This window comes from Aquarana catesbeiana, linkage group LG11, assembly GCF_042186555.1.
Source record: "Aquarana catesbeiana isolate 2022-GZ linkage group LG11, ASM4218655v1, whole genome shotgun sequence".
Taxonomy (NCBI): domain Eukaryota; kingdom Metazoa; phylum Chordata; class Amphibia; order Anura; family Ranidae; genus Aquarana; species Aquarana catesbeiana.
The window spans coordinates 12,009,951-12,037,616 of NC_133334.1; the positions used below are offsets into that span (position 1 = coordinate 12,009,951).

A 27,666-nucleotide genomic window follows, 5' to 3' on the forward strand; every position below is an offset into this window, starting at 1 on the left:
GTCAACATGGTCTAATGTTATATATCTAAAGTTTCCACACATCTGTTCTTACAACAGAGATCAGACATGCTGACACTTGCAGTCCCACAGTTTTAAAAGTACAGAGGAATGTGGCCCCAAACAGAAACTGCATAGCAAAAGGACTTGTCTCTAGCCCACCTGCTGTGATACGTATGATTGCAGGCTTCAAAGAGCATAAGAGCTAGCTAAGACGGCCCAGGGCTAATAGAGATGCTAACCCTAGTGGACAATACAGTGGGACAATACAAACGATCGCCGCTTCCAAGCCGAAGCGGCGCCGTTTTTTTGAATGGAGAGGCCGGGCGTGACGTCATAACATCGCGCCCAGCCTCCGACGATCATAGAGACTCCGGGGACCATCTGGTCCGCTGGAAATCTCTATGATCTACATCCGGCACCAGCGGATCCACTCTCAGCCTCACCGATCGTAACGGTGAGTCGGAGCAGGCACCGGAGGGCGGCGGGAGGGGGGGGACTACAGACATCATTCAGATATACCTGCTCAAAGCCAAGGACGACGTCCTTGGTATTGAAGTGATTAAAATTAAAGATAAGGTAGGTGAACCGTTAAGTTGAATGAGCTTCAGAGAGAAATGCAAAAATGCGTTCAGTCCATTGTGTCTGGTGGGTCCAGGTCCAGGTCCAGGTCTGGGGAATTGAATTGACCCCTTTTTGATGCACTTTGTCTGCTTCTGTCAGTTCTAGGCTTAGATGCACTTTGTGGAGAATTAGATGTTGTACGTCGACGAGGGCTAGTAGAGGGCCCATTGTATAGATGAAGGTTTTGCAAAGTGTTCTGTAATTGTTCAAAGGATCTGCCTGAATATGTGGTGCCTTGAAATGTAAAATGAATAGAAAATGGGAATCCCCATTGATAAGGGATATGGTGGTGATATGGTAAGTTGCTCTTTTGTGAGAAAAAAGTGGAACTTTACAATTATGTCATGAGGGGGACCTTCAGCTTTGCGTGGCGCCAAAGCTCTATGGTCTCTGTCCATTTCCAATCTTTCAGTTGGGATTGACGGTGTTAATTCCTGAAAAAGAGCAGTCATAGTCGATTGAAGGTCAATGATTGACTCAGGCATACCTCGTATGCGGAGGTTTGAACGAGGTGCCCTATTCTCAAAATCTTCTAAACGCGCTTGCAGCGTTAAATTTTCATCTTTAAGAGACTCCAATTCATTGTCATGTGATAGTACATTAGTTTCAATGTCATCCATTCTGTTTTCCAATTCAGCTGTGCGTTGGCTTAAATCCTGTATTTCTTTTGTCAGTTTCTCTGTAATTTGGTCAGAGGTCTGCTTTAAAGCTTTCTGTAGCATTTTCTCTATTTGTTTTAATATATTTGGGTGTAATGTATCTGCTTGTTGTGGCTGGGAGCTGGCGCTGTATTCACTATCTGTGTCATACAGTTCCTGAGGTAAATGAAGCTGTTTCTTGTCAGCGCCGGCCTTAGCTGTGTGAGAAGAATTTCACTGAGCCATATTACAGGAGCCTCTGAGTGGCTTTTCACTTTTGTTTTGCCTCGGGCAGCTCCCAAAACCATTCTATTTGGTTCACAGGGTACTAAGGAGAATATTAGTATGCTTTTTGTTTAGTTACCCTGCCATTCGGGCATCTGTGGTAGCCGCGAAGTACCGGGAATAACAGAGCCTCAGTGGGACATGTCCATCGCTGTCTGCTCCACGCATGCACCCCATAATTTTCTTTGCTTCAAAGAGCTGAAAGTATATTGTGTGGTTGAGTGGTTTAAGGGGAAACATGTGTTGGAATGGCCTAGTCAAAGCCCAGACCGCAATCCAATAGAGAATCTGTGGTCAGACTTAAAGATTGCTGTTCACAAGTGCAAACCATCCAACTTTAAGGAGCTGGAGCAGTTTTGCAAGGAGGAATGGGCAAAAAACCTAGTGGTAAGATGTGGCAAGCTCATAGAGACTTATCCAAAGTGACTTGGAGCTGTGATAGCCCCAAAAGGTGGCTCTACAAAGTATTGACTTTAGGGGGGTGAATAGTTATGCACATTGACTTTTTCTGTTATTTTGTCCTATTTGTTGTTTGCTTCACAATAAAAAAAAAAAAATCTTCGAAGTTGTGGGCATGTTCTGTAAATTAAATGATGCAAATCCTCAAACAATCCATGTTAATTCCAGGTTGTGAGTAGGGATGAGCCGAACATCCCCTGGTTCGGTTCGCACCAGAACATACCGAACAGGCGAAAAATTTGTCAGAACACACAAACACCATTAAAGTCTATGGGACACGAACATGAATAATCAAAAGTGCTCATTTTAAAGGCTTATATGCAAGTTATTGTCATAAAAAGTGTTTGGGGACCTGGGTCCTGCCCCAGGGGACATGTATCAATGCAAACATTTTTTTAAAAACTGCTGTTTTTTCGGGAGCAGTGATTTTTTTTAATGCTTTAAGTGAAACAATAAAAATGAAATATTCCTTAAAAATTAAACAAAAAAAAATTGCGTGGGGGTCCCCCCAAATCTATACCAGACCCTTAAGATCTGGTATGGATCTTAAGGGGAACCCTGCGCTAATATAAAAAAAATGGCGTAGGGGTCCCCCTCAAAATCCATACCAGACCCTTATCCAAGCACGCAACCTGGCTGGCCGAAAGAAAAGAGGGGGACAAGAGAGCGCCCCCCCTCCTGAACCATACCAGGCCACATGCCCTCAACATGGGGAGGGTGCTTTGGGGTAGCCCCCCAAAGCACCTTGTCCCCATGTTGATGGAGACAAGGGCCTCATCCCCACAACCCTTGCCCGGTGGTTGTGGGGGTCTGCGGGCGGGGGGATTATAGTAATCTGGAAGCCCCCTTTAACAAGGAGACCCCCAGATCCCGGCCTCCCCCATTTGAAATGGTAATGAGGTACAAATGTACCCCTACCATTTCACAAAAAAAGTGTCAAAATGTTAAAAAAAAAACAAGACACAGCTTGGGACAAGTCCTTTATTAAAAAATAAAAAAATAAAAAATGTCCCACAATGTCCATTCATCTTCTTATATCGCTCAGCTGATGGACCGAAAACGAAAAAAAATCCGCCACCGATCCGCCTCTATGGGAGGCTCCCGCCGTGTGACGCTTCATCGCCTTTGACAGTTCTCAACTGAGGATGGGGTTACCCAGCACGAGGACTTCCCCATGGCGTCAGAGTGGGACGGGGCCACCCGGTTACGTAAACGGGTTACCAGATTCTGATGAGCCCCCTGCCTGCAGACCCCCACAACCACCGGGCAAGGGTTGTGGGGATGAGGCCCTTGTCCCCATCAACATGGAGACAAGGTGCTTTGGGGGCTACCCCAAAGCACCCTCCCCATATTGAGGACATGTGGCCTGGTACGGTTCAGGAGGGGGGCGCTCTCTCGTCCCCCCTCTTTTTCTGCGGCCTACCAGATTGCGTGCTCAGATAAGGGTCTGGTATGGATTTTGGGGGGACCCCTACACCATTTTGTTTTTAATTTTGGCGCAGGGTTCCCCTTAATTTCCATATCAGACCCGAAGGGCCTGGTATGGATTTAAGGGGGACCCCCCACGCAATTTTTTTAAAATTTTGGTTTGGGGTTCCACTTAATAGTCATACCAGACCCAAAGGGCCTGGTAATGGACTGGGGGGGTCCCATGCTCTTTTTTTTTTCAATGAGTTTTACCTATATTGCCGAGACACGACAATTCATTACATATAAATGACATGTTTTCTTTTAGAAATGTCATTTTGCTGTGACACTGTTCTAAATATGGGAAAAATGTGCCACTTTACAGGCATACTATAGACACCCCCCAGGCACAATATTTAATCGATTGCCGCCCGCCCACCTTCATATGACGTGATGGACTTTGAGCGGGGATATTTGAATGATGCCTGTAGCTACAGACATCATTTGGATATTGCCGTTTTCAGCCAGCGATTCCCTACACCTGTTCAGCTGTTCCGCTGCTTGATCGTTCTTACGGGTGGCGAGAGGGGACGTCCCCCCCTCCCGCCTCCCTCCAGTGCTTATACCGACTCACCGCTACAATCGGTGAGTTGGAGAGCAGATCCACCGGCCCCGGATGTTGCTCATAGAGATTTCCGGCAGACCAGATGATCGCCGCAATTTCTATGATCGTCGGAGGCAGGGCGCGATATTATGATGTCACGCCCGGCCTCTCCATTCAAAAAAACGGTACCGCCTTGGCTGGGAAGCCATGATCGGTTTATTTATTTTTTTTTATTTCAGGCTTCCCAGCCTAGTAGTGAGATGTGGGGACTTACTGACACCATATCTCACTATAAAGAGGACCTGTCATGTTATATTCCTATTACAAGGGATGTTTACATTCCTTGTAATAAGAATAAAAGTGATCAATTTTTTTTTCAAAAAAAGTGTCAAAATAAAAAAAGAAAGTATAACTAACAATAAAAAAATACATTTTTTTAAAGTGCGCCTGTCCCGTGTGCTCACATACAGAAGCGAATGCATATGTAAGTCCCGCCCACATATGAAAACGGTGTTCAAACCATACATGTGAGATATCGACGTGAACGTTGGAGCGAGAGCAATAATTTTGTCCCTAGACCTCCTCTGTAGCTCAAAACATGTAACCAGTAAAAAAATTTCAAGCGTTGCCTAAGGGGATTTTTAAGTACCGAACTTTGCCGCCATTCCACAAGTGTGTGCAATTTTGAAGCGTGACATGTTAGGTATCTATTTACTCAGCGTATCTTCATCTTTCACAATATGCAAAAACATTGGGCTAACTTTACTGGTTTTTTTTTTTAAGCACAAAACTGTTTTTTTTCTCAAAAAACACGTTAGAAAAATTGCTGCACAAATACCGTGCTAGATAAAAAGTTGCAACAACCTCCATTGTATTCTCTAGGGTCTTTGCTAGAAAAAAAATATATAATGTCTGGGGGTTCTATGTAATTTTCTAGCAGAAAAATTATGATTTTTACATGTAGGAGAGAAATGTCAGAATTGGCCTGGGTGGCAAGTGGTTGAAGGAATATTTCATTTTTTTTTCACTTTAAGCATTAAAAAAATCACTGCTCCCCAAAAAAAAAAATTGCATTGAAACATGTCTCCTGGGGCAGGACCCGGGTCCCCAAACACTTTTTATGACAATAACTTGCATATAAGCCTTTAAAATGAGCACTTTTGATTTTTCATGTTAGTGTCCCATAGACTTTAACAGTGTTCTAGCGGCTTTCAAATTTGCCCCGAACACCGCATATTGTTCAGTGTTAGCAGAACATCCAAACAACCAAAGTTCGGCCCGAACTTATGCTTGGGCCGAACCGTTCGCCCATCCCTAGCTGTGAGGCAACAAAACACGAAAAATGCCAAGGGGGTGAATACTTTTGCAAGGCATTGTATACTGTACTGTACTGTATGTGTAATTATCATTGTGGGGATCAGCTTCAAGAGAAGAGTTCTCAGAGAGGTGATACAAGCTGCCTGTAGGGTTAAGTGCTTCCTGCCTTTATTGGTAAGCATGTATAACAAACAAACTTTCCCAATCTGTGCTCCAGATAACCACATCATCTGGATAGGCTGCTGAATAGCATCAATGTGGGCTAAGAATTTCATCTATTATCTGATGGAATGTAGCAAGAGCTCCATTTAACCCAAAAGGCATCCAGACATACTGCCACAAGTCCTCTGGAGTTGCAAAAGCTGTTTCTTCTTTTGCTTCCTCTGTCAGAGGAACCTGCCAATACCCTCTAGTGACATCAAGGGTAGTTATGTACCTGTCGGGCCCAACTTTTCCACTAATTCATCAACTCAGGGCATGGGATAGGTGTCACACTTTGACACTTCGTTCAGTTTCCGGAAGTCATTACAAAATCTTAAGGACCCATCTGGTTGAACTTTCTCTGTACTTCTTCGGCAACTGCCTGTTGTGGGCCTTGGGAATATGATACGGCTTAAGCTGCACCCAAACTAGTGACAATATCATGTTTAAATCAAAGATAACTTTTATTGAGCATAATAGAAAGTATATAAACATACGGGTAGTCAGTGCAACATGCACCACATTTGCGGAGTAATCCATTTAACATATATAAGTATTGACACAATTTTGACTCTGTGCAGCCGACATCTACAACTTGTTTACTTGCAGAGTTAAAACTAGGGGCATTCATACCCACAGAGACATAGTAAGCAGCTGGACTATTTGGGCTCGGGGGGAAAAAGGGATTCAATGTTGGAATTATAAAAGCGTCCCATAGTTCCCCACCCCCTCGCATACATATATATTGAAAAAGAAAAAGTAAATCTCAAATGAAACTTTTAATTTAAATGCCTGTGTTGCAGGTGGAGTCATCTTCAAGCCATCTGTGCCAAATTTTGTGGTATTTATCAGGACAACCCCTGTGAATATACAGCACCCTTTTGTAGGGAAGAGATATGTTAACTGCTTTGATCCATTTTCACAGTGTGGGGGGGTCCCCCTCAGCCATGTTCTGGCAATCCTTAACCTGGCGAGAAATAGTGTCTCTTGCAGAAAAATGTTTAGGTATTTCTCACTCTCTGGGAGTGAAAGAAGACCCAGCACACACTGGCGGGGGCAAAGGGATAGCGGAGAGCCCATGCGATCATGCAGGAACTTCACCACCTGCGACCAGAACCCCTGTACAGAGGGACATGCCCACAGTAGGTGAAAGAAAGAGGCCGCATGGTGGCCGCAGTCTGGGCAGTTGGGATCATTATCGTGTTTGTATTTGGATATGCGGGCTGGGGTCAGATATGATCTGTGAAGGACATATAGGTGGGACAGGCGATCAGAGAGTTTTGGGGAGACAATTTTACAGTTGTTGAGGGCTTCCTCCCAGTCCTCGTCCGTCAGGACGCCAAGGTCCGGTTCCCACCGCGACCTAAGTTGCTGCGTGATGATGTCAGCCGAAGGTTGCAGAAGATATGTGTATATTTGGGAGATCAGTTTCCTTGGGTCCTCACCCAGGACTATGTCCACTAACAGTGGGACTTCGAGAGCGGGGACTGGGCACCCAAGTTGTGTGTTGAGTGCATGTTGCAACTGGAGATAGCGGAAAAACTTGGTTAGGCAAATCAAAGTTTTCTTTAAGTGTTTGAAATGGTTTGACCGACCCGTTGGCCACGACCTGTGACAAGTAGATAACACCTTTGGCAATCCATGAGCTATAGTCAGGGACTGTGGCAAGTTCAGGCAGAGCAGGGTTATCCCATAGAGGGGTGTGGGAATGAGGGGAGGGTGCTTGACCCAATCTCATGGCTGTCTTCCATACTTTACAATGGTGTGTCAGCATATGCCTCTCGCCGTTGCCCGGCAACAGTCCCCGAGGTACACAAAATAGATCTGAAAGGGGTGGATTGTCTGGCTGTGAAATTGAGAGCAGACCATGTGAGAATAGCGTGTTCTGTCGGCGTGATTGTAGTCAAAGAAGTGTGAGAGTTGGGACGCTATGTAGTATGTGTAAAGGTCGGGGAGCGCTGTGCCTCCCAGTTCGGTTGGGCATTTCAGAACTTTCATTGGTAGTTTATGGCGGGAGGAACCCCATATGAAGGAATTAAGAATGGATTCCATCGATTTAAAGATGCGCAAAGGAAGGGATATTGGGGCTTGCCAGAAAACGTACAGCAGCTTGGGGAGGAGGACCATTTTCACTAGGCTGATACGACCCATAACCCCAAGAGGGAGTCTGGACCATACTTGCGTTTTGGTTTTAAGTATATTAAACAGTGGCTCAATGTTGAGGGTGATAAAATCTGAGAGGTGACGGGAGATATAAATGCCTAAATATTTAATGGTGCTTGCCCTCACCAAGGGGAGAGTGGCTTGGTCCGCCGTGGGGACGCCCATATCAAGAGGGAGTATTTGGGATTTAGTCCAATTTATCTGGAGCCCCGAAAATGCCCGTGCAAGGCGCGTGCCTCGGGAAAGTGAGAAGGAGAGGGAGATTCTGCCGTTTACTTGTATGCGCGCCGTGGGAGCCTGGTATAGGAGTTGGAGCCATTTAATAAATTTTGGTCCAAAGCCAAACCTTGTGAGGCATTCCCATAGATAGTTCCACTTCTACTGAGTCGAACACTTTAGCAGCATCTAAGCTGACTACTACTCTAGTGCCTATAACCGTATGTTGAGCTTGAAGATTAGTGTGGAGTCGCCTCAGATTGAAAGCTGTGTTTTTGTCTGGCATAAAACCGGTCTGGTCAGGGTGTATTAAGCTAGAACTTACTTTGTTAAGGCGCATAGCCAACATTTTTGCCAGTATCTTGATGTCTAGTTGGAGAAGGGAGATAGGTCGGTACGATTCTGGGAGGAGCGGGTCTTTTCCCGGTTTGGGTATAAGAATAATGAGGGCTTCACTCATGGAAGTTGGAAGGGTGTTTGTGTCAAATATATGGGCATATAGTTTGCAGAGCTTGGGGGTTAGGATTTCACTGAATTGTTTGTAAAATTCGAGGGGAAGGCCATCAGAGCCAGGTGTTTTGGATGTAGGGAGTAAAGAGATTGCTTCTGTAATGCATTCCGTGGTAATTGTTGCTTCTAATTGGGCTATCTGTGGCTGTGACAGTGTGGGAAAATCTATATCCTGTAAAAAGTCTGAGAGTTCGGTCGGAGAGTGTTGGGAAGTGGAAGAGTAGAGGGCAGAGTAAAAGGACCTGAACTCTTCCGCCACCAGGTCAGGGTCTGATATTTTGGCTCCGGAGGGCGATTGAAGAGAGATCACTACAGGTGGTTTGTGGTCTAGGTGGGCCATGTATGCAAGGAGCTTGCCAGCTCTCTCGCCATGTTCGAAGACCCGCTGTTTGGTGAAAAAGATACCCTGTTTGGCCTTTTCAAAGTGTAGATGATTCGTAAGCCTAGAGTGCATTTGTACAAGGGAGGCATTGGCGGTAGTGGGGTTGTCTTGGAAAGCTTGCTCTAATGTATTTAGATGGTCCTCAGCTTGGTGGAGCAACTGTTTGGAGGTTGCCTTGTGGCGATTTACACGTGTGGAGATAATCATACGGGCGTGGGTCTTGAAAGATTCCCATATGGAGCCCACCCGTGCAGTATCCTCGTTAGTGCGAAAGTACTGTACCCACTCACGCTGGATACCATCCAAGTCAGGGAGGATAGTGAGCCAAAATGGGTTCAGTCTCCATAGCCCAGCAGTGGGGGGGGATGGCAATCTAAGTTTGATCCAGTATGGAGAATGATCTGAGAGCACCCTGGTGTCAAGGCCCACGTCCGCAAGGTGTGGAAGTAGGTGGGGAGTTAGAAGAATATAATCTATGCGAGACATAGACGAGCGAGCACCTTTGTGAAGCAAGAGAAACCTGGTTTAGACGGGTACATGTCTCCAGCTGTCAGTGAGAGCAAATTCTGTCAGGAATTTGCTAAATCTAGTAGTGTTAGGTGTTGACGAGGGAGGAGGTGTAGGACTTAGTCTGTCTAGGTGTGGGTTGACTATGGTGTTGAAGTCCCCGGCCCAAATCACTGGCACTGAGGGATAATGGGACATGAAAGCTATTCCCTGCTGTAACATGGCAAATTGAATAGGGGGGGGGATGTAAAAGGCCAGGAGAAGGATCTCCAGGCCCCCAATCGTAGCATGTAAAAACAATGTCCGGCCCTGGGGGTCCGACTGCAAGGAGTGTAGTTGGAACTGCACCGTTTTTGCTATTAGGATTGCAATCCCACAGGAGTTGGATGTGTGTGGGGCCTGGTATAACCAGCCCACCCATGGTTTTTTAAGGCAGAGTTGTTTTTGGCCTGTAAGGTGGGTTTCTACTAGGATAGAAACATCTGCTCGCTGGGATTTAAGGTGCGACAATACCGCAGTTCGTTTGACCCTCTCACCCAGGCCCCGAACATTCCAAGTTAGGATTTTAAGGGTGGCCATGATATGGAGGGATGGGCCATGGGGTGCAGTCGGACCCTCAGTGTTCGGTAAGTCAGGTAACACAAAACGTACATCATATCACATTTCTTAAAATAATAAACAGGTGCAAGGAAGAAAAAAGTGTTGCAGGATGTATGTGGAAGTCCCCGCGACTGCAATGCATCGGTGCGGTAGTAACATAGTGACCATGCCTCTCTTAGAGCCATTGTGTGTTCAGGGGAGCAGGCAGGAACGACCGATGTCAGCTGCTTAGGTTGAGTATGGTAAAGCATGCCAAATGTCAATGTAAAAGTTGAAGGAATTATAAAAACAAAACTGCATAAAAAAACTAAAATCAAACTCACTGCGTTTACTCTGAACCAGCAAGGCAGATTCAACTTACTGCCTTCCATCAAGTTGGAGAGGGCAGAGGCTGGACAGGGAAACCTTTGCGGGTTGGTAGTATTCGGTGGTGGCAAGTGTGCCACAGTCTCAAGGTAACCAACTTATTCAGGGGGGGCGGTTAAGCTGGAGAGTGCACTCTTGGAAAATAGGGGGGGAACGGTGCTCAAGTTCCCGGGTTACAGGTAAGAGCAAGTCACTCGAGACTAATAAAGGAGATACATAGGCCATAAGCCGGCAGTGTTATTGGATACGGAGAGGTGGAGGAGCAGGAGGGCCGTGAACCTCAACTGAGGGCATTTATGTAGAATATAGGAAGACTCCTCGTTATGAAGAGCCCCAACTTACGGTTTCCAGTGCTGTTAGGGTAAGTCAGGCATGTTATATGCGATGATCGATTGTCCTCTGGCGGCACGGGGCTGCAAGGTGCATGTGTTGAGGAGTTAGGCAGGGCCCGGGTTGGGCGCATCGAGTCGCTCCAGCCAGGAGAGACCAGCCTGCGGGTCCTCAAAAAACTGCACTTTCCCATCACTCACCACACGAAGACACGCTGGAAAGAGCATGGCGTAGGTCAGATGGTGGATACGGAGTTGTCGCTTTGCTTCCGAAAAGCGCGCTCTTTTCTTTTGGAGCTCGGCGGAGGTTAGGTTGCCAAGGGGGATGTTTCCTCTCTCGCGTGTGAGCCGAAGGATTGCATCACGGTCTCGATAATTTAAGAACATGGCTATGAAAATTCTTGGCGGTGCACCCGCTGGGGGAGGTTTTGCAGCAAGGCGGTGGGCGTGCTCCACAACAAAAGTGGAGAAGGCCTCCCTGCCAAAGGTTTTAATTATCAGATTTTCCAGATAAGTGGGGGGGTCAGCGCCCTCCGCCCTTTCAGGGAGTCCCACAAAGTGGAGGTTGCATCTCCTGAGGCGGTTCTCCATGTCATCCTGTTTGGATAGAACCATGTTCAGTTGATGCTGTAGCTGCTCAGTGGTGATCTGTAATGGATGCAGGCCCTCTTCCACGTGTTCGACACGGTGTTCTGTCACCCTCTCACGGAGTTTGTGAACATCCTGATGGATTAGTGAGATGTCTATCTTTACTTCCTCTATTCTGGAGGTGAGGATAGATTGGCAGAGAGCTATTGCCTCCAGTACCCTGACGGTGTCTCCGGAGGCCTGGTCATCTGGCGGGGGAGGTTGAGCGGCGCCATCTTCTTCTCCTGGGTCTCGGTCATCATGGCGATACTGTGCCAATTTCGCCGCTGCTCCGGACCGTTTTGTAGGAGACATGATGGGCACAATGTCAGCTAGTAGTACGGATCTCGAAGGAGTCTTTCAGTGAGGGATACAGCCCCTAGGATCTCAGGTTAGGATATGTCTCAAGCGGAGCTCTCACGCCGTGCGTCCTACCCCATGCAGCTCCAGACCACGCCCCCTCGACAATATCATGTTTAATTACATTTGTTCAGCCTTCAACTTTGAGAAGAAACCTTCATTACACTGTAGAAACTCTCTCACCTCCTGCTGTTGTAACACCGACATAGACTCAGGTATCTGAACCTCACTTATGCCTTCCTCTTTCTTTAGTGGCTGATCACCCAGGGTAGGAGGGCTTCCCTATCTTTCCAGGCTTTGATTAAATTCACATTAGAGATCTGTTTCTTATTCTGCTTGTCTGGTTAGTATACCTTATAGTTTACTTCCCCAACAATTTCCAGTATTTCATAGGGTCCTTGCCATTTAGCAAGGCACTTACTTTCCACCGTGGGAATTAAAACAAGCATGCAATCCCCTGGATAGAAAGTTCAAACCTTAGCTGACCTATTGTACACTGTACTCTTTGCTTCCTGGGCTTGCTGCAAGGTGTTCTCAAACAAGGGTCATTACCGAGGCAATTATATCCTGCATGGCTGAGATATGCTTCATGACACTCCGGTAGGGAGTGGTTTCATTTTCTCAGGTTTCTTTTGCAATATACAGCAACCCTTGGCATTGCCTCCCATACAGAAGTTCAAAGGGTGAAACCCCATGGAAGACTGTGGGACCTCTCTAATTGCAAACAACAAATATGGCAGAAGACAATCCCAGTCTCTCCCGTCTTTATCAACCACCTTTTTTGCGCATACTTTTTAGGGTTTTTGTCAAACCATTCTAACAAAGGTGGTAAACTGAAGTATGCAGCTGCTAAATATTGAACAACTTGCACAACTCTTTCATTACCTTTGACATAAAGGGTGTCCCTTGGTCAGTTAGGACTTCTTTTGGATCTGGAATAACTGTTTGGGGATCATCTTAGAGGAAGCTGGAACATCCTTGGGATACCGGGGGGACATAGTCCATGACCACTAGGACTATGATGGCCACTAGCAGACTTAACTACTGGCCCTATCAGACCCATGGCAATTCTATCAAAGGGAACCTCAGTCACAGGCAATGGCACCTGTGGGCTTCGGTAATGGCGCATAGGGGGTTGCCTTTTGACACTCAGGACTTGACTCACAATAGATTTTTACATCGGCATGTATCCCAGGCCAAAAGAAACACTGTAAGATACGTTCCTTGGTCTTTTCATTGGCCAGGTGACCTCCCCATAGGATGTGTATGGGCCAGGTACAACACTGTCCTCCTATAAGGGCCAAGCACCACAAGTTGTTCCACAATCTCACCCAGAATTTTGTCAACCCGACACAACATGTCATGATTATCCCGAAAGACCTCTAGCACCTGCACACCCGGGAACTCTAGGGGGTCACTTCCAGTTCATCCACACAGACTGCTAGGGGAAACATTTTTTTATCTTGGTCACCCCAACAGTATTTTCATAAGCCTTTGGTTCAAAGAGATTAGGGTCCCCCCCACTAGAAAGTCCAGGCTCAGTACTCTTATCCTTCCTACTGCAGAGTTCCTGGAACAGTGGAAAGTCTCTCCCCAGTATTACACTGTGAAATAAGATAGGGGACGCAGACACTTCATGGCAAACAGATCCTGAGCTGGTTTCAAAGGTAACCAATGCTGTGGGTTACTTTTTACAGTCACCATGCACACATACCACTCCTACCTGAAGCTGGATCAGCTGTTCCGGGTCCAAAAGCTGGGTATGGACCAGGGTAACCAGACTAAAAGAGTCCAGGTGGGCATGCACGCTTTTCCCCCTTATGTTTACAGTAGAGTTCGGCATGTCCGGATCTGCAACTAGGCCTGACCGAGCAAACAAGGACAGGCATCAGAGTACGACAAGGGCCCTTGAACCTGTAGACCCCACAATGTGATCCTCTGCAACGAAGTAGCATTCCACCAGCTCACCCAGATCATCCTTTGTATTTGGATCAGCTTGCCTCACCCACCTCTGCAACCCGGGTGACAGAGCTCTCAGAAACCGGTCAATCGCAACACTCTCTCCACTATTTAGGGCCCTTTGAGTACTTCAGGCTGAAACCACTGTTTGACCAGGTTGATTAGGTCATACATTTGGGAGCAGGGGGAGATCTTTCTGCCTTGAATCTGCTGCTGTGTACTCACTGCGCTCTCACTGCCACTGTGACCCCCAGACGCTGCAAGATTTCAGCTTTTAGTTTGTCATAATCTCAGGCATCCTCAGTGGTCAAGTCAAAGAATGCCTTTTGGGAGTCCCCTGCTAACAGCGGTGCCACAATTGCAGCCCAGAGGTCTTTAGGCCAGGCCTGCCCCTCATCCATTCTCAGACTCAGACTCACATTTACACTGCAGTACACTGTGCCTATAAGGGGTATAGAGGCACACTGCTGTCCTTTTTAACACCGCTGACACAACTCCTTTCAGCGAGGATCAGTAGAGGAATTGCCCAGCATCCTCCACTAATTGTGGGGTTCAGCTTCAAGGAGGAGAGTTCCCAGAGAGGTGACCCAAACCGCCTGTAAGGTTAAGGGCTTCCTGCCTGTCTTTATTGGTCATCGTGTATAGCAAACAAAAATAATTCCGTGCAGGGGTAGTAAACACAGTCCAAAAAAATCAAAAGTCCAGCAAACAGTTTAAGCCTCCTGGCTGATAAATAGACCTCACTGAGCCTGCTCCAGTCCTGCAGGCATGTTCCCTCACAGTCTGCTTGTCTCCTTTCTCAGGTACTCGGGTACTCAGATGGACTGTGACAGGTGCTTTCCATCCATCTGTGGATCGGATCAGATGAAAATTGACTCTACAGTCCATCTTCATCCGAACCCCATACAGGAGAGCGGCACTCTGACAGGTCGGTCGATGCACAGTGTGTAGAGACAGACCTGTTATCTGCCTGCTCAGCGGGGATCGACAGTGCTATCCCCCGCTGAGCAAAGCGGAGCCCGCACATGGACATGTCTGTGTGAAGGGGGCCATAGGCCATCAGTGCATCAGGTGTGATCAATTTTCAATGATTTGCACCATAGCTTGTAGACTCTATAACTTTCACAGACACTAAGTATTATCCATTAATTTGGGTTGTTTTTAACCAAAGAGATGTAGCAGTATAAAATCTGGCCCAAATTTATGAACAAAAATGACTTATTTGCAAAATTTTATCATAGAAACTAAAAAAAAGTTTTGTTTTTTTTTTTCAAAATTTTCGCTCTTTTTTCACTTATGTCACAAAAAATAAAAAACGCAGTGGTGATTAAATACCACCAAAGAAAGCTATATTTGTATGAAAAAAATGATAGAAATTGTGTTTGGGTACAGTGTTGCATGACTGAGTAATTGGCATTCAAAGTGTGAGAGCGCTGAAAGCTACAAATTGGTCTGGGAAGGAAGGGTGTATAAATGCCCTGTATTGACGTGGTTAAGGACATTAACAGAGTTGTCCCGTAGCTACGTACTACTACTATTTCTGCATTAATCTTTCCCTCGATCCTGACTAGTCTCCCTGTTCCTGCTACTGAAAAAAATCCTCACAGCATGATGCTGCCACCACCATGCTTCACTGTATGGATGGTATTGGCCAGGTGATGAGCCATGCCTGGTGTCCTCCAGACATGACACTTGCCAATCAGGCCAAAGAGTTCAATCTTTGTTTCTTTAGACCAGAGAATTTTGTTTCTCATGGTCTGAGAGTCCTTCAGGTGCCTTTTGGCAAACTCCAGGCAGGCTGTCATGTGCCTTTTACTAAGGAGTGGCTTCCATCTGGCCACGCTACCATACAAGCCTAATTGGTGGAGTGCTGCAGAGATGGTTGTTCTTCTGGAAGGTTCTCCTCTCTCCACAGAGAAACACAGGAGCTCTGTCAGAGTGACCATCGGGTTCTTGGTCACCTCCCTGACTGAGGCCCTTCTCCCTCGATCACTCAGTTTGGCTGGGCGGCCCGCTCTAGGAAGAGCCCTGGTGGTTCCATACTTATTCTATTTACAGATGATGGAGGCCACTGTGCTCACTGGGACCTTCAATGCTGCAGAAATGTTTCTGTACTCTTCCCCTGATCTGTGCCTCCATACAATCATGTTTTCGGAGGTCTACAGACAATTCCTTGGACTTCATGGCTTTGTTTGTGCTCTGACATGCACTGTTACCTGTGGGACCTTCTATAGACAGGTGTGTGCCTTTCCAAATCATGTCCAATCACCTGAATTTACCACAGGTGGAGTTCAATCAAGTTGTAGAAATATCTCAAGGATGATCAGTGGAAACATGATATTATACTTATGTACATTGGAGGAGCCTGTGATACTTATGTACATGGGAGGGGTCTGTGATACTTATGTACATGGGAGGAGACTGTAATACTTATGTACATGGGAGGAGCCTGCGATACTTATGTACATGGGAGGAACCTGTGATACGTATGTACATGGGATTTTTTTCTTTTTTTTTCTTTAAATATTTTTATTATTTTCCACATTAACAAAAAAAAAGAAATACACATGTACAATTAGATACACCTCTCAAATATCCTTTATCCATTATCTAATGTGCCTACATTACCAACATTTCTTTATAACCTATACCCCCCACCCTCCCACCTCCCTTCCCTGTTAGAATGTTCATCTTCTGTATGTATGTTATTCCTTAAATGCAACGTTTGTTAGGAACTGTTTTCTTTGGTTCTTCCTTTTCCTTCTCGCCCCTCCCTCCCCCTCCCTTAACATTCCCCCCTTTTAACTAAACGTTTCTATGGGGTTCTAATGCGACGTTCATAGGGGACATACCATCCCTTGGAGCCAGGGTTTCCATGTCTTAACAAACTTACTATAGTTACCCTTTCTAATGAAAGTTGTTTTTTCCTTCCACACTAATGCATTTAAAGTCCTAACCCATTCTGCCGGAGTAGGGGGCATAGTTGATTGCCAGGATTGTGCTATTAATTTCCTCGCTTGATACAGGCACCTCGCTGTCGCTATAATTATACTCGCATTCCCCTAAGTTTTCATTGATGTGGCCCAAGACGCATACTTTAGCTTCTAGCTCTAATTTAATCCTGAATGTAGTTTTAATCATTTTTAAAATCTCTGACCAATATCTGACCAATTTTTGGCATCTCCACATCATATGTATGAGGTCCCCAGTCCCCCTACATCTAGGACACTTGTCATCAAGTCTACGTCCAAACATTAACAATTTCTTAGGAGTGTAATAAGCTCCATGTAACAATAACAGATGTGAAGCTTGTTGTGAAGGAGAAACCGACACCAATGTACCAAATTCGAGAATCCTCTTCCATTGATCCTCAGTTATTTCCCCCATGTCAGCCTCCCATCTTTCTTTGATCCTAGAGGGCACTTCCTGCGTATTAATTCTACCTGTTATTTGTGCATATATCTCAGATATAAGACCTTAAGTAGTATCTGCCCTACTTATTTTATTGAGGAGTGGGGTCTTACTCCATTCAAATGGGCAATCCCTGAACTGGTTGTCCAAGGCATGTCTAATCTGTAAATAACTATAGAATGTTTTATTTGGGATCCCGTACCCTCATACGGTTGTATCAGCCGACTTATTCCATGACTTTCCCATATCTTATTTTTCTCGACAGTTAATAGCTCCTGCAGATACTTATTATGCCAAATGGGCGAATATTCTGTGGCTCCTCTGTACCCCATGGTTCTCTTAACTGTCTGCCAAAGTTTAGTGACCATTTTAAGTGTTGGCCACTCGCCTTGTAGCGAGCCTGCCTCCAACACTTCCACCAATGATCTATGTGGCTTCCCCTGTAGCATAATTTTACCACTGGCATTCGCCCCTCCCGGGGTAGCACAACCCCCCATTTGCTGTAATTGAGCTGTCAGATAGTAACTGTGCGGATGGGGGACCGCCATTCCCCCTTCACTAGTGGGTCGCTGCAGCGTTTGTAAACTGATCCTGGCCTGGCCTTTTTTCCATATTAATTCCCTGAAAAGGGTAGGTACTTTTAAGAACCATTTTCCCCTAATCCAAACTGGGGAATTATGGAGTATGTACAGTAACTGTGGCATCCATATCATTTTGACCTGGTTGACACGTCCTGCCACAGACGAAGGGAGTCTGTACCAGATATCACTTTTCCTTTTAAATGTCGATAGAAGTGGGACTAAATTATCCCTGATATACTGATTAGGATCTATTGACAGAGCTATACCAAGATATTTCATCTTCTCTGTTACTTTCAACTGGGATATTCCCCTTGGGATGGTTTCAGTGAGTGGATCAACCAGTAGGAGCGATGACTTCTCCCAATTAATTACTAAGCCCAAAAACCTACCAAACCCCTCCACCATATTCATCACTTTTTCCAATGTGGACCCAGCGTCTCCCAGAAAAAATAAAACATCAGTGTACAGTGTTATCCTTTCTTCCCGACATTTTCTCTTAAATCCCCGTAATCCAGTTGATGATCTCACCACTTCTGTAAATGGCTCCATCGCCAGGGCGAACAGCAGGGGTGATAACGGATTCCTCTCGAGAGGAAGCTTTTCTGAATGTTCCTTGTTAATTTTTAATCTGGTGCTTGGGTGATTTTATAATATTTTCAGCCATCCGATAAATAAAGGGCCAAATCCAAACCTCTCCAACACCCACCAAAGGTACCCCCATTCAAGGCTGTCAAACTCCTTGGCTGTGTCCAGAGACAAAACAGCCCTAGAGCCCGTGTTTTCTGTCGGGACCTGAAGGTTCATGTATACCCTTCTGATGTTCACACTGGTGGACCTGTTGGAAATAAACCCTGACTGGTCCAGGTGTACAAGTTTTGAAATACCCTTTTTTAGCCTGGTTGCCAACATTTTTGCCAAAATTTTGACATCAGAACACAATAGTGATATCGGTCTATAGGAGGATACGTCAAGTTGGACCTTCCCCTCTTTCTAACATCGAAGAGGACAGTCTACCCCTTATAGCCACCCAATTCAATGTTTTTAGAAGCTCTGGGAGTAACACCTCCCCATAATATTTATAGGTCTCTAAAGGCAACCCATCTGGGCCCGGGGATTTCAGGTTGGACATATCCGCCACTGCTTGTTGTAGTTCCTCCAGGGCTATTGGAGACTCCAGTCCATTCCTTTTGTTTACCGAAAGAGTTGGCAATTCAACGCCCTCTAAGAACCTATCCATCTCTCCCCAATCTGAACCCTTTCGTGATTTATACAAATCCCTATAAAATTTGGAGAGTGTCTCCATAATCACGAGAGGATCAGACGAGATTTCACCATTTGGGGTACTAATCATAGAAATAACTGAAGAAGGAGAATTAGTCTTAGCTAGGAGCGCCAACATACGGCTGACTTTTTCCCCTTCTCCGAAACAATTTTGTCTCTGAAAGAGTCTCTTATTCTCGGTTTTTCTAATAATTGCCATTTTATACTCCTGCTGCTTCTTAAGCCATATCTCCTGCTTCTCTGGGGTTGGGTCTGTCACATACTGTCTCTCAGACTCAATCACCTCCTTTCTAATATGCTCCTCACATTCCCTTGATTTCTTCTTTATTTTTGTCACCTATTGAATTAAAAGCCCCCTAAGAAATGCTTTTAGGGAATCCCACACTACCCCCACTGGCGCTGTACCTGTATTAAATTCTACAAACTCTTTTAATCTTGAAGTTATTTCTTCTGGGTTCCCTATTAACTCCATCCATAGTGGATTTATTGTCCACATTTTCTGAGTACATCTATTGTGTATACCATTAGAGTCAGGGGTGAATGATCTGATATCCCTCTTGGCCAGTAATTATTTTATTTATTAGCCGTTGTGCTTCACTATTACCTATTGCCATATCTATATGAGAGAGTGTAGAGTGTGACCGCGAAAAACAAGAATATTGCCGATTGTTTGGGTTTCGAGGTCTCCAAAAGTCACACCATCAAATCTCCTCAAGGAATTGGGCTTAGCGTCCTTCTGCCACCCTTTCCGTCCGAACCCCTAGTGGGAACCTATCCATTCTTTTACTAAGCACCGCATTAAATTCCCCCACCACTATAACCGGGGTATCAACCTTATCCTCCACAAACTCTAATAATCCATACAGAATCTCCAACTTAAATGGGGGAGGAATATACACATTTGCAATCACAAATGGTTTACCTTCTATTAAACAATTCAAAAAAATATAACAACCCAATGTGTCTATTCTAACATCTCTGCAGGAAATAACACTCCTCTCTTTACTAGTATGCTCACTCCCCTAGAATAAGAGGAGTAAACTGAGTGAAATTGTTCTTGAAATTTCTTCCTCCGAATTTGTGATTTGGGGTCATTGGTAAAATGTGTTTCCTGAAGGCATTCCAGTTTGACTCCGTAAGATTCCAATTCCGACAATGCAGTAGCTGTTTTAGTGGGATCACTCATCCCCTAAGGTTCCATGAGCCTATTTTTAGGGTTCTAAACGGCATCTACAAAAAATAAAAAATTAACCAGAAAAGAACAGAAGAAAAAAAAAAGGGGGGGGGGTTTAATACTAGAAAAAAAAAGGAAGTAACCAAGAGACAGCATCAATGATACACCCGCATGCCTAGCATTGCATTCCAGGCGTCCCTGTCCTTCTACCAAAAAAACATTCATTTGTTTATTAGTGTCTCCCAAAACTGCAATCAGTGATAATATTGTGAAAAAAAAAGAAAACAAAAAAGAAAACCCTTGTTTCCTATTCCCTGTCTTCCTTCACTTTCTAAATTATTTTTTAATGTAAGTAAATAACATAAACATGTGTACGCTGTTATTATCTGTCTCCCCTCCACTGGTGCATGTGCGATGTAACACTCTCCTAACCTTCCCCTGCAACTCCCTTTTGCCACCCTGTCACTCCTCCCATCTATATTATTTTCCACATTTACCCCCTGACCCTTAAATAACCCCCCCCCACCCTCCCCTCATGCCTAACTAGGATAGCCCTAAGGGCATTATTTGTAAACATTTTTACCCTTTCAACCCATTCCAACCAATACTCCACTGCCCAACATAAATGTGATTTATCTTCCTTATTCTTCCATACATACCCCCTCCCTACCCTTTCCCAAATCAAGATTGTCAATATTACAAAAAAAATTCACAAACAACACCACATCTTTCATTTGTGTCTTTCACCAACCAAACCCCACCCCCCAATACCATCCTTAAGTTAACTTCCTTAACAAAAAAAATATCCAAAAAGAAGAGGAAAAAGAAGAAAAAAAAATCTGCAAACATTTTCAAAAATTAACATAAATTATTTAACCACTTAATTCTATATCTCTATAAGTCCTTTTTGTTATCTTCAAGCCATTTTGTAGCCCCTACAACTGAATCAAAAAAATGGGTTGTCCCAAGGGCCGTTATACGCAGACGCGCTGGATACTGCAATGCATATGAGATTTTATAACTCCGTAGGCTGCGCTTGACGTCCATAAATTCTGCCCTACGTTTTTGTAAGTCCGGGGAGTAATCTGGGTACAGTGAGATTCTAGCTCCGTTATAGAAAATGTCCCCCCATTTCTCTAGATTTTTGCATCAATGTCACCTTATCCTTGTAATTGAACAATTTCATAATCATTGGCCTAGGGCGGCCCCCTGATGATAGAGCTCTAGTAGGTACTCTATGAGCCCTCTCGATGACAAAAAGGTCCGAGAAAGTCTCTGTCCCGAATACTTTCCTGAGCCATTTTTCCATGAACTCTGCAGGACAGGAACCCTCGCTTCTCTCCGGGAGGTCCATCACCCTCACATTGTACCTGCGCAACTTGTTTTCCATTTCGTCCATTTTGAATTTATATAAGCCAAGCTGAGCTTGCATTGTTTTAAACTCTTGTCTCATTGGGTGTAAAATATTCTCAACCAGGCTTAGCCTCTCCTCCAGGGTAGTTATTCTCTCCACCGTTCTTTGAAGCTATTTAACATAGCTCTTCCTTTAGGCCTCTTAACTGGTCACACAAGTTACTCAATGAGCCCTTACAAAAATTTAACGCTTTTTTCCTTGTCATGGCCGGCTGTGTAGTGATGCAAGGTAATATATAAAAAAGTATCGGGAGATATTTGGCAGTCTGAGATTTAACAAGCTTTGAAGCCTGTGCATATTATGGTACACTCATGGATCCACTTGTAATAAAATATACCAATAACTATGCTCTGAGTTCCGCCTATTTGCCTCTTGTTACCTCTAAGCGCTTCTCAAACAGCTAGATCACACTGGGACACTCCTGGCTGGCGCCTCTCGCTGTGTTGAACGGATGCTGTCTGCCTCGCTACCTCTCGCGGGATCACGAGCCGTTTCCAGGGCAACCAGCTGAAGCCAATGCGGGCAGCTCAGACTCCGCTTCGCCACTCTGAAGGTCTCCACCGAAGCCGACTTCCCTCACTCTCCCCGCTCTCCAGCCACAGCGACTCCACCAACACGGCCCCGCCGGAGAACACACAGGACAGGCAGAGCAGATATTATATTTTGCAGGGAAATAAAGCGCACATATAGCTAGGCTGTTTTGGATGGCCACGGGGGGGGGGATAGAGCAGGGAGAGAGCTCACACACCTCCACTCACTCCAACATCTGGTCACGCCCCCTCTGTGATGGAACTTATTGTATGGATTTTTTTCCTTTTTTTATTTTTAATAAATTTGCAAAGATTTCAAACAAATTTCTTTCACGTTGTCATTATGGGGGATTGTTTGTACAATTTTGAGGAAAATAATGAATTGAATCCATTTTTGGGATAAGGCTGTAACATAACAAAATGTGGAAAAAGTGAAGTGCTGTGAATACTTTCTGGATGCACTGTACAGTGTATACCTTGTGTTAATGAAGAAGACATGGCCCAGTAGATTGGCATAATTGTGAAGAAAATTATAAACAATCACACTGAATATTAATGGATTTCCTTTGGATAATAAGATATAATGTTCATAGCTCAGATCTGATATAGACAGAAGGTATAAGCTGGCAAAATCCCCATTGAGGCTCCATTCACACTAGCGCATTTTTTGATGCATTTTGCATTTTGCAGAAATGCACGGGAATTTTTTAACATGGGTTCCTATGGAACATGTTCACATCAATGCCTTTTTGTACCTCTGCATTTTTGGAAAGGGTCGGGAACTTTTTTTCATGCAAAAAGCAGCATTTTGCATGTAATGGATTTCAATGGACAAGCATCAAAAACGCAAGTGCACCGTTTTTGCAGCGTTTTTGGTGCGTTTTTGGTGCGTTTTTGCCGTTTTTTTTTTTTTTTTTTTTTTTTATTTTTTTTAAGACTAAAAAAAAAATAAAAAAAAAAAAAAAACGCAAAAACGCAAATCGCGGCAAAAACGCCGCAAAAACGCCGCAAAAACGCTGCTCAAAAACGTGGCAAGCATGAATAAAAAAACCTCCAAAAACGCTCAAAAGCAACATGCATAGATGTGAATCGAGCCTGAAGCAGAACTTTACCCATAACAACTTGATAAAAAATAATGTTCTTTAGCAAGGAGCATACATTCAATATTAATGATTATGCTACCAAAATTTGTGTGTGCTGTAAATTGCCTCCAGCATTGCTCTTCTTGCTGGAAGCAGCCATGTTGCTGAAGCCAAGAGCCCCTGAGCAGCAGTAAATATGCAGTCCGTCAGCAGATCGGCCTCTACAAATTTGGTGCAGTGCCTAATAATGGAGGGCAACTGAGCATGTGCAGAGAGGGGTGATACAGTGTATTATTGGATTTTAAACAGTATAGACACTTATTTTTAATGCTGTACATATCTATACTGTACCAGCAAAAGGGTCCAGCCTGAAGTCATCTAACAGAACTTCATTCTCTGACTAAAGTTCCACTTTAAATCCAATTTATATCTCCCTTTTGATACCCTTCTGCTCTATATTGTTTCTTTACTCTTTCAGGCACTTACCTGTTCTGAAATATTTCCACAAAAGCCTCCCAAAAGAAGCAAACGGTATTAAAGAAATCATAAATGAACAACATAATGAAAAATATGCGCCCAATCGCTGATCTATAAAAGAAAAGCACAATAGATGTAATATTAGTCACTGTCCAATATACTGACTACACACTTATTGCTGCATCTACACAACATTTATTATACTTCAGTCACACATCTTAAACCGATCACACATTTATGATCCGATCATTCTGGGTGATCTGGGTTCCTTTTCTGTATTTTCATTTTTCTAGCCGGTCCCAGATTTCCAGGAGCAGCAAGGAATTGTGACCATTATTTATTCTATTGATGATTCGGTCATCACTTGTGTCTCCATGGTTGTCCATTTCTATCCTACAGATGTCTACACTGTGGGAAGAGTTTTCTTCTTCAAGTTTATTTGATTAAAAAAAAGATTTTTACTCTCGACCTCCAGATACGACCACCTCAGGTAAGGTTACATGAGATGCTAAGAAAACAAGATGTAAACCTTGTTATGGCTCCTGGTGACAACCAATGCTGAGAGATCCTGAAGCTGAGAACAAACACTGGGAAGTTGTAATGAACAAAAAACATTACTTTTGTACTTGTGAATTGAGCAATTTGTGAATCTACCACCCAAAATCGATCCGCCTTTACAAAACTTCACACAGAAAATGAAAAATGTTAGGTGCATACTGTACTTTTTACCAAAGAATCCGAGGTTTTCTTGCTGTAAACTGAAAATTGTATTGTGGGAGGGCCCTATATTTGGAGGAATAGGATTTTCTTTAGTGGGGGGAGAATAGTACAGAAGTAGGAGAGACATAAACACTACCAAGTGCTGCTCAAAGCTCAACTGAGTTTAAACCCAGTGCTTTCCATCATTATGGGGTACTATCTTCCAAATGGTTCATTTAGTTTGAGAATACCAGGGAGGGGCGTGGCTTGGGAGGAGCTGAAGCTGATTTGTCATATCATCTGACCGGGTGGTCTGCAGGTGTGCTCTACATTGTTCCCCTTTGACAGCAGGAGGGGGAGATACAAAAGTCTGTTGATTTTTGTGGCTGGGAGGAGTGGTAGCCATGACTAACTAACACAGCATCCTCGGGTGGTGGAGGTTATGGGGAATGGAGTATTTTTATTATTTAGCAGCTACTAATGATGTTGGTTGGTGGAGTGAATGGGGATGGTGGTGTCTGTGTGTATTCTGTGATATCAGGAATGGGCAGCAAACCACTGGGCGCTCTTTTGATTTTCTATATACTTTGGAGATTCTTTATATGCTTCAAAATTGTGTTTTTTTTCTTATGGTATAAATCTGTACTTATGACATATGTCATCTTCTGTATTTTTTATGATATTATGTATACCTTAATAAATAGTTTGTAAACCCAAAAAATTAATGGATAGCAGAAATCTAAGGCTTATCCAGTCCTTATTACTTGTAGTCAAGTGTTGTGCACTTTTGGTTTAAAATACTATTGGCCACACTAAACAGTCTTTCAAAAAGAATAAAAGATAGGAGCGCATCTGTTTGGCAAATTGAGTCAACTGTGGAGCACTGGTTCAACCTACAGAAACAATCTATACAAGTTATCAGCTATGGATTTATTGACCGTGTAACCATTGAGATTAGCTATGGCCACCCCCTCTGTCTATTGTCTATAACACTATGCTGCAGTGCTCTGCAACATTAACAGGTATCAGTCAGTGGTGGCTGGGGAAGTTTTAGGATGGGGGGGCGCCAGACCCCGCCCTTCCTTTTTTACCCCTCCCACTTCCCATAAGCCCCACCCCTTATATAATCCACCCACTCCGTCCCCTGTATTCCATAGTGTCAGGAGTATACAGCTCAGCATCACAGGACAGAGTATACAGCTCAGCCTCACAGATCGGGTTATATAGCTCAGCATTACAGATCAGGGTATATAGCTCAGCCTCACAGATCAGGGTATGCAGGTATACATCATCTGTCCTGTATACAGCTAGCTATATACACCCACCTTCCTTCCTGTATATAAAGACCTTCCTCCATCATCACTGACTGCAGATATACATCATCTGTCCTGTATACAGTAACAGGACATGCTGGTAGGTTAATTGGATCCTGTCTAAATTGTCCCTAGTATGTATGAATGTGAGTTAGGGACCTTAGGCTGTAAGCTCCTTGATGGTAGGAACTGATGTGAATGTACAATGTATATGTAAAGCGCTGTGTAAATTGACGGCACTATTTAAGTACCTGAAATAAAATAAAGTAATAATGATCAGGGGTTTTGCTAGGTGGGAAAAAGACCAGGGGCTTCAGCCCGGGGGTAAAGCAGGAGGTGGGGGTGGGAGTGAGGTAGGGTGGTTGGGGGGTGGGCTCGGGGAGGGTGATAGGCTCACTTGCTTAACACTGATCTACCTGACACATACACTGACCTACCTGACATACATGACTGACCTACCTGACATACATGACTGACCTACCTGACATACATGACTGACATACATGACTGACCTATCTGACATACACAGATTGTTGCTGCTCAGTGCTCAGCCTTACCTGTAGTGTCGGAGTACACTCATCCGGGCCCCGGCATTCACCACCTCACAGACAGCCCTGTAGGCACCAGGCAGCCAGAGCCAGGATAGAAGAGCCGCCCGCCCATTTACACAGAGCGAGTGGCTCAGTGGGGACCCCCCAGTGCCCAGTGCAGCCGTAGCATTATTCCCGCCTTCTCCTGGACCCGGCAGCGCCAATGACGGACGTCACACGTCCAGCGGTCTCGGCATTGGACAAGTGTGACGTCCGTCATAGGAGGCGGGACTTTTTGTACGTCACTCGGCTGCACTGGCGGGACATTGTTTCCTGTTGCCGCGGCTCAGGGCTAATAATGCATTTAGGGATTTTGAGACCCGGGGCTTTTTGGGGACACACTGGGGGCTCCAGCCTCTGTCAGCCCCCCCTCCCAACGAAACTGATAATGATGTATATCTGCAGTCAGTGATGATGGAGGATGGTCTCTATATACAGGAAGGAAGAAGGTGGGTGTGTATTAGACATGTGCACACTGAAATATTTTGTTTTGGAATTTCGTTTTCATCCGAAAAATAAATTTATTTAGTTACTCCCGAAATTTGTTTTTATTTGTTTTGTTTCGTTAAAAAAATGCATTCGTCTGAAAATCCGAAATAATTAAGGTTGAATCTGTCATTGAAGGCTTATGGTGTCTGTCGAATGTTCTAAGAAGATTCGATGGAGCAGCTAAACTGTACGACGCCGCAATCGTACATTTACGGTCGAATGTTCCGCCTACAAGCTATAGTAGAATTCTAATGTTGTATGACACTAGTAAGAATTATATTTATTAATTATTATTACTAGTCAACCAACATTAGAATTCTTCTATAGCCTATGGGCAGAGCATTTGACCATAAATGTCCGCTTGCGGTGACTGCTTCGTTGAATCTTCATGTCGAATCTTTTCTCTCTATGTCGAATAATCTTGGACTAATAGAGTTAGGTGAGGCACATTCGACCTTTTTTGCTATTGTCTCTATAATGTCAAATCTTTTCTCTCTATGTCAAATTTTTTCTCTCTATGTCGAATCTTTTCTCTCTATGTAGAATAAATTTGGACTAATAGAGCTAAGGTTAGGCACATTCGACCACAGGTTCGATGGACACAGATCACTATTGTCAGCCTCATGTTGAATCTCCTATCTATATCGAACTGTTGTCGCAACGAAAAGGAAAATAAAGCATTTGTTTATGTCGGATCTTTCAGTTTTCGGATTCTGCACGTTCGTTATCATTTGTTAAAACGATAACGAAAATACCCGAAATTCGGACGAAAATGCATTCGGACAAAAACGAATGCACATGTCTAGTGTGTATAGCTGTATACATTACAGGACAGATGTACTCACAATTTGTGATTATTATGTAGTGTAACGTAGTCAGTACATGGCATGGCAGAAATCCCTAAAATCATGTATTGCAAAGCAGCCAACGAGACATGATGTGGCCCCACTCACTGACACTGTCTGACACCCTGATGCTCCAGTCATTGTATAATACAACCATCATCATCATCCCCATATTATACACCATCATCACTATCCTTATCCCTACATTATACACCCATCATCATCATAC

At 44.4% G+C, this 27,666-nt stretch overlaps 1 protein-coding gene across 2 annotated transcripts in view; it reads right to left on the bottom strand.

Moving 5' to 3' along the window:
- LOC141111843 (uncharacterized) overlaps positions 1–27,666 on the bottom strand; it is a 320,382-nt gene that overhangs the window by 66,572 nt on the left and 226,144 nt on the right. For both annotated transcript variants that reach the window (XM_073604002.1, XM_073604000.1), the window contains one exon: positions 23,511–23,612. In XM_073604002.1, the coding sequence (XP_073460103.1) occupies positions 23,511–23,612 (102 nt within the window). The remainder of the gene's footprint in view (positions 1–23,510; positions 23,613–27,666) is intronic.